The sequence below is a fragment of the Vidua macroura genome, chromosome 8, assembly GCF_024509145.1.
Source record: "Vidua macroura isolate BioBank_ID:100142 chromosome 8, ASM2450914v1, whole genome shotgun sequence".
In the NCBI taxonomy this organism is placed as follows: Eukaryota; Metazoa; Chordata; class Aves; order Passeriformes; family Viduidae; genus Vidua; species Vidua macroura.
The window spans coordinates 8,463,408-8,471,607 of NC_071578.1; the positions used below are offsets into that span (position 1 = coordinate 8,463,408).

General features: G+C 38.3%; 1 protein-coding gene across 1 annotated transcript in view; it reads right to left on the reverse strand.

Annotated features, from left to right (window-relative positions):
• The window catches only part of NHLRC2 (NHL repeat containing 2), a 49,300-nt gene extending 41,275 nt beyond the window's left edge, over positions 1 to 8,025 (reverse strand). The window contains exons 1-3 of the mRNA XM_053983773.1: positions 7,863 to 8,025; positions 5,720 to 5,872; positions 1,653 to 2,108 (exon numbers count right to left, since the gene is read on the reverse strand). Of these exons, the coding sequence (XP_053839748.1) occupies positions 1,653 to 2,108; positions 5,720 to 5,872; positions 7,863 to 8,025 (772 nt within the window). The remainder of the gene's footprint in view (positions 1 to 1,652; positions 2,109 to 5,719; positions 5,873 to 7,862) is intronic.
• Between the last annotated feature and the right edge of the window lie 175 nt (positions 8,026 to 8,200).

Genomic DNA, 8,200 nt, shown 5'->3' on the forward strand with positions numbered 1-8,200 from the left:
TTAGGTATGAGTTACGTGTGTACCATGATTTATGATGCAAATAACAATTTCAACCTTTGTGCATGCCCACATTTATTACTGCATTATCAACTTCATTACAGTATTTTCTGCCCACTGAATCGTTTAACTGAGTCACTGAAATACACAAACTTTTACAACCTCCTGTCAGAAATCAATTTAGACCTTATCAGACACACAGAAGTGAAGTACTGGTGTTTCAGATTCCAGCAGCTCCCCTTTTAAGTGTGAGGGTGCACATTCCCAGGGAAGGGAACAGCACACAATGCCACAGGAAGAAGGGTACCAGTTTGGAGCTTAGGACACTCCTGAATTCCTGTTTAATGACTGTCCCAGAACACTAAAGGGCAGCTTGGAGGCAGAGACTTCCTCTCACGTATCAAGCAGAAATCAAATTCTCTCATATTTGTTATAAGAAATTCTGTTTGCACATCCTACAGGAGAAAAGTATTTAGGCTAATGCCTTAATGATAAATCAGGTTAACTTGGATAAATAGCCTGTCTAGACAATGCAGTGTTACTTCAAATAGCAATAGAGAATTTTTCCTCCTTTCTTTAAACAGAAGAGTATTTTTATGAGATTTGTAGGATCCTGCCCTGGGGCAGGCATTAGTCAATTCCAGACTAAGTAATACAGGACACATGAGCACACAGGTCCTGATTCTGAGACATAAACAAACCACTGTTTTCAATAATCTGAGGATTCAACTGCTTCCTAAATCTGTCTATTTTGGTTGTCCTAACAGTTACATCCTTGCTGCACTAAGATGTAACTGACCATTTTAATAGGTTTAAAACCAGAACAATTACATTGTGAAGCAGTAAATCATACAAAGCATGTGCAAATTGTCTTCCTTTGCATTGTAAAGCACATTGTTATTTCACAAAAAGCAACTATGGATGTTAGTTTTCTAAAGCTGAAATGTAACTTACATAAACTTTGTAACAAATGTAACTAAATTTAAAATATTTTCACTATTTTCATAACTTGTTTATACATTATCATCTCAGATTTGATGAGAAGATAGGTCTTTTTATATGTACTAAGGCATTCTCAGGTGCCTGTGTCCTTACTGGAATGCCACTATTCTTAGCAATTCTCCTCTGCTTTTGAAACCAGGGGAGATCCTAAACAGGAATGCTCTACCATTGAAAAAATTCAATAACCAAACAAAAAACACACATGAAAAACTCCTCATAACACCACCACCACCACAACCCAAAATTCACTTCTATTGGGAAGAGAGGCATTACAGTCTCTGGTCTTTTCCCTACCTTGCTGCTTGATGTAGACGTACATCCTTTGTATCTAAAACCATTTGCAACTCCTTCAGAGGAATACAAAATGCATTTTTGTAATTCATATTGGACATCACATGAAAACATGAACTTTAGTCAATGAAGCAATGAAAAACAATCAGGCATCTCTGACAATTGCATTAACAGTCTCCCACTGATGGTCTTACACTTTATCCCTTAAAATTGAGTAAAGGTGATTTTAGTACAAAACAAAATTCTGGCAATGCTTACAAACTGCCAGGTCCTGTAGGAAAAGAATCAGCCCAGGAGGCACAGCAAACACACTCTACTCCTAAACTGAAATTGCTATAATAAACTTACATATATGTCCTTACCTCCAATAGTGTGTAGAATTTGTCCATTTTTACGAGTAACCAAAATCCTGTGATGCCCAGTGTCTGCTATGACCAACCTTCCTCCTGAATCATCTACAGCCACTTTGCCAGGAAACAGCAGAGGAGAAGGTGGAAGGGAGTCTTTGTATAGTTTTATTCCAATGTTGTTATCTTTGATTTGTCCTCTTTCCTTGTAGAATTTCAGTGTTATAGAAGTAAATAAAAACAGTTTCTCTCTGTGTCCCTCTCCAACAAGAGAAAACAGCATATTTCCACGAGGCCCAAGAATGACCAGAGTTGGCCAGCAGGACACTTCCAGCTCATGCCAGAGTGTTGCATCTGCATCATTTACTACAGGGTGGACTATATTGTATCTCAGAACAGCACTTTTAATGTTATCCAGAACTTTTTCATTTGGGAATTTTGCTGAATGGACACCAACAATAACAAGACCATCTGCAAAGAAAAATGAAGTTGTGCACTGAAATGTTTTTGAATAATAAAAAAAAAAAAAAAAAAAAAAAAAAGGAAAAATGAACCACAGTTGTCTCATAATCTGACTGACTGCTTCCCAGAATGAGAGAGGATTTGAACAAAGAGAAAGCAATTACATCTCAGTAGGAATATTGATAGTTATGTATAGAAAATACAGAAACTCAGAAATAACACTTAGGTAAAATTACCAAATTTTAGGACCATTACCTCCCCAGCTGGCTGACATGACTTGTTCTCAGTTCCTGAACCTCTGTATACTAAGGTATGAAAATACTTTTGAAAATACTTTCAAAATAATTGTGGGTAAGTTGTAGCTGTTCAACTGATACTTTGGGGTTTTTTTTTAAGATACTTAGGACACCTGTTTGTCTTCTGATTCCTATACACAGCCATAATGTTCTAGAAAATTCTTTTTTCACAGTTAACTAGAAGCCACAAAAATAACAGAATTACATAGACTACTTCTAGATAAACAGTAAAAGATAAAATGAATAGGCCTCCGAAATCAATACAGTATTCTGTATTTCAAATAAAAATGGCAGCACTGACAACTATGACAAAATGACAAACAACACTCATTACAAACAAGGCAGGCTTGAATATAATAATTTCACAACTAAAAACTTAAAAATTCACTATAACTGATACAGTCTTATCAGCTGCATTGGAACAGAATGTTGCAGTATCAGACAGCTGAAGTGGTACAGTCATTAACTGCTGAAGTCCAAACTGCAGGTCAAATATTTTAACTATAAAGGGATCAGCACCAGTGCTTGTATCTGTCCTTCAAAAACATCATTAAAGCTAGAAAGACAATTCTATAGTCAACACCTGAACAGCACCTGAACACCTGAACAGGTACAGCATTCCCTCATGAGGAAAACTCCTGTGGAAATGTTGGATGCTCTGCTAAGGAATAACAATATAAACTCCATTTAAAACACTTTGTTTGAAGGATTACAGCAGAGCACAACACTGGATCTATGCCAAGCTATTTCTGAATATTAAAAAGTACTTCCTCTTATAGAAGTAATTTCTGGACTGCTGATAACATGAACTGAATATGCACTGGGGTTTAAAATAACTTTCTGAATGCCACTTGAAATACAGAAATAGCACCACTGCAGATAGCAGCGAGAGCATATCAGATAAAGATGCTGGGTGACATTCAATCCTATGGAAAGCACTCTTCATTTTGAAACAGATCTCCTGAAGTTCCAGACAACAGAACTATGGCACATGTACTATAATATTTACAATGATCTAGGATCACCCTAACATTATAGCCTCCTGTGTTTAAATTTCTCTTGTTTGGTGATCACGCAGCTGAAGTTTCAACATTCTCCATGTAAAGGCATTTGAACCACATTAAAACAAAGTCATCAGAGTATGTATGTACACAATGTACATCAATTAGATCAAAGTTTGTTCTTGTAACTAAGAAAAAATAGGCAATATACCTCCAAGTATTCAAACAAGAGATTGAAGATCCAAATGCATTACGAGACAGATGCTTTGCCCAGGCAAGATATTTTGTTCTTTCAACTTTTCTCTTTCTTAACCTTCTCAAGTCAACAACTCTCCCCTTCCCTTTCTCCTAGTAATTAGTAAAACTCATTTGCCTTGGGTGAAGAAGATGCACACTGATAGAAGACCATGTACTGAAAAATTCTTCCATGACTTAAAAACCCACCACCCTTACTGCCTTGTATATTTATAAATACTGTAATGTAAAGATTGAGATACGTAGCACAGCAAAGAGAGATTAAATAATCCTGAAAGGGTTTACAATCGAGACATTAAAACAGCAAAAAAGAACCAAAAGGGAGATCTACAGTGAAAAAACCCAGCATATTTTTATTTTTGTTTGAACTATCAATCACCTTAATCTCTTCCTGAATCCAACTGCTATCCTTTGCTTCCTAATGGCTTAAATTTAAAATTAATGTTCCACACACCTGTTCTTCTTGCCTTTTACCTCCACTTTCACCCCAAGCATCTTTTCTCACTCCAGTTTCTACAGGAACAGGATAGCTGAAATCCAAAGAAAACTTACAGGGGTAGTTCAAATACAAAAATCACTTATCATGCATCAGCAAAGTAGTAACTCCTGTGACAGAAGTTTAGTACAAGTCAAAGGAAAAAATATGTCTCCAAGTGGACCTTTAGTTCAGAGTGCTGCAGCCTCTTCTACACTAGTATAAAGATATTCAAGCACTTTTAGAAGAAAGCTTGTGGGAGAGGTTGTGATGTTGTTAAAATGAGTATTCTGTTATCACCTGATTTAACACCTTAGCATTAAAAAATGGATTAAGGATATGACAGCTATATTACTACACTCACAGTATACTATAAAATAGTTATCATTTAAAGATATTATTCATTTTATGCCAATATTATCTTCCAAAATCTGTATCTAGACCTTCTTCCTTACATGCCTGATCCACAACAGTCCACTTATCATTTGCCATTCACCTTCCACTTAAAACTGACACTCTCCCAAAAAATGCCATGAAGGTCTTTCCCTATAGGACAAAGTTCCTATTGTTTGAAACATTACACTGCATCTCAAATTTCTCCAAAGCAAACATCTAAGCTTTCCAAGGTAGAAAAATTAGCTTGAATCTTCTGTGAAGTACTAAGTAACCTATCTAAAGCACAACATAAATTTCAAAGTTACTGCAATTTCTTTCTCCAGTGAAAAAGGTAATACATGAAAATAAACACTGCCAAAATTAAAACCAATCAGAAACAGCAATCGAGACTCAGACATTATAATGTTATTTACTACATATATATTGTATTTAATACCATATTTTAGGACTGAAAGTAACACTGTTCTTCACCTCCCTGTTCAGCCAATTAAAATATCCCAGATAAGTGAGTGGCTGACACACACTGAGTAAGACTACAGCTTATCTCTGACAAGCCATCATGACAAGACACTGCATTCTAAACAGAAATTACCCTGCATTTTTATTCAGTCAGAGTGAGAGACAGATCTCATTTCAGATGTGATTTTAAAGACCATAATTTCCTCTCTAGAATATAGGGCTATTAATGGTATACAACATGATGCCAACACCAAAAAAATTCTACATCAAGCTTACATATTTTGTTATTTCAGTTCTAATGGGAAAAAAAAGTAATCTATATCCTATTCTACCACCTGTCTGTATCCACTCTACCACCTTTACTATATTCTTCTCAGAGCTGGTTCCTCAGGCAAGGGTAGAAAGTTACCTACTTATATTAATTTTGAGCCCGTATCTCACATTCTTGAGTAGCTTTTTGAAAGTCACCTTATTTACAGAGGTATCAGATTTGGTCTTTAAGCACATATCCTGTTTGCCCAATTACACAGACACAACAGACACTTTATTTAAACCATTTAAAAATGTGATGGAAGTACACACAGTGACTTTTTTTAGGCTACTTAAAAGATTAGAAGACATTTTTAGACACCCCTGAAATACTGCCAGCAGTTTAGTAACCAGCAACAAAGTGACTCAGCTCCTCAGCCTGCAACAGTGCCAGGAAATTCTATTCCAAGCCAGCCAAAGCACTTTTACCTTTATCAGAGTACTGGTGCTCTAAGGCATGGAGGTCAGGCAGCAGGTGCAAGCAATTGATGCAGCAGTAAGTGAAGAAATCCAACACCACAACTTTTCCACAAAGGTCTTTGTGAAGAGAAATAGGACCTTCAGTGTTTAACCATTGCAGATCTGGAATTCAGAGAACAGTGGTAACCAGTTAGGGGAAGGGTAGGGAAAGGCACCAACACCACACACTGTTTCTGGTACTTTTAACCTAAAAAAAAATTAAAAAAAAGAAAGAAAGAAAAAAAAAAAAAAGAGTTTGACATCCCTTTTTATGCAGGTAGAAAAGCAAACAAAAACTTTTCTATTTATGCAACTCATCCTTATGTTCCGCAATTCTTCATAATTAGTAAATTAAAATACTATTAGTAAGATTCACTGCATTATAAAAGTGTTGTTTATATCTTTATATAGGCACTTTTAACTTGAAAGAACATGTAAGCTTCAGAACAAATTTCATACATTTTAAAACATTTTCTACATTATTCAACCCCCAACAATGCCATTTGGGTAACAATCAATTATTTAAAACTCATATAAAGGCTCCTAAAAGTTTAAAAGTGTTAAACTCTTATTGATTTTTTCCAACAGTTTTCTCAAGAACTGATTTCAGAGATCATTGGAATATTCTTGTTCTTATAAGTTTGATCTTGATTTTCAAAGTTTGAAATGACAGGTATCAATTAATTCTGTCACATGGGAAGAAATACAACTTTTTCAGATATGCATAAAAGTACACCTGGTCATTTATTTTAACTTGACATGAGACATGAAAACATTCTTTCCTCTTCTGATCCCATCAGAGGTACCAAGATAAGGAATAAAAATCCTAGAATGTAGTCTGCCAGTATTATCTCTTAGCATTTCTGAAAATTATAGAGGGAAAAGATAGTTATGATAAAATGCAAAGCTAACTAGTTTTTGAACTTTCACTTTGACAGTTTCAGAAAGTAAGTTCTTACTGATCCAGAAGTTATTCCTACTCAAGTCAGCAGGAGGCTTGTTTTGTGCTTCAATAAGAGAAGGGCTGTTCTCTATCTCCATGTATTTATAAAGATAAATGGATGCACACACGTTTAGCTTTGGTGAGAATAATGAGAATGATTCAAGTATATGCATTATTCCCACAGCGTAGGAGCTTTGCTGTTCACTTTTCAAAAGAAAAGGGTAGTTTATATATTTGACAGCACTTCCCCCTTTTCACTCTTTCCCTTTTACAGCATTTCTTCCTCTTCACTTTTCACTCTTTCCCTTTCATATATATTGGCTACTTATTTGACCTCTTTTTAGAGGAGAAAATAAGCCTTGACAGAACACTGAAACAATACCAATGGCAAAAGCTAAAATTCAATTCAGGGCCCCAAATCTAGACAGAGAGAGCATTCCTTTTGCTCCACTGGTTAAAAGCTGTAATTAATTCCAATGATATGAATTTTAAAATCACCCAGGGTGATTTTAACCCTGAAGTTCACTTCCTAAGCTCTCTGTCTTGCGGTGTGAGGTGAGCTCCCATAGCTGCAGAGAGCCTCTCAAAGGTTAAAAAGACCCTGAGCAAGACTTGCAAGATCTTACAAGGCTTAACCTTTGATTTCCCCCTTGCCACAAGGAGAGACATAGAAATGTGTGAGAGGTGCAAATCACCGCAGGAGGACGAATGACATCTCCAGCACAGTTTGTATTACCGGGGACATGAAAATTGACAAGCGCAGCTAAGTCATGGAGCAGAGAGCTGGGGAACATCCTAAGGGATGCTTCGGGAAACCAAGAGAGCTCAGGAGAACGCAGGGAGGGGTTAGTGAGGTTCTCCCTATGACCACAAGCGACAGATATACAGTACAGACAGGAACAGATTTAGAAGAGAGGCTTTACAGAACGTGTTTTTGCAGCCAGTACCAGGTAGATGTTTAAAGGGCTTCTTTTGCCTTGCCCGTCGCTCCTGGTGCGTCCAGGAGAGACATTTCCTGTGGCTTCAAGTGCCATTTACAGCGGCTCATGGGGCGGCCCTGCCCGGTCCTCGCAGGCAGCGGCACCTCCAGGCAAACCCCCCACGGGGAGAGCCGGGGCTCCGCCGCCTCCGCCGGGAGACCGCCGGCCCCGCCCGGGCCGCGCCACCCACCTCCGCCGAGCTCGGGCACCGTCAGGTCCCGCTCGCGGCTGTCCATTTTCTTCAGGTACTGGTAGACCAGGTTCTCCTTCTCCTGGGCAGTGTCGGCGTCCAGCAGCGCGTACTCGAGCTGTGTCTGGGCGGGCAGGAGCCCCGCCAGCCCGCCCGCCGCCATCGCCTCACCCGGCCGCTGTTTACCGGCCTGGCGCTTCCCCGCCGCACATTCGGCACCGCCCGCGGCGCCAGGGCGGAACACCGCGACTGAAAAAGAAAATAAAGCACAAAGTACAGACACGCAATAACTCGTCTGTCTTAAAGCCGGACCTCCTCACTTATTCCCTGTTTTCACG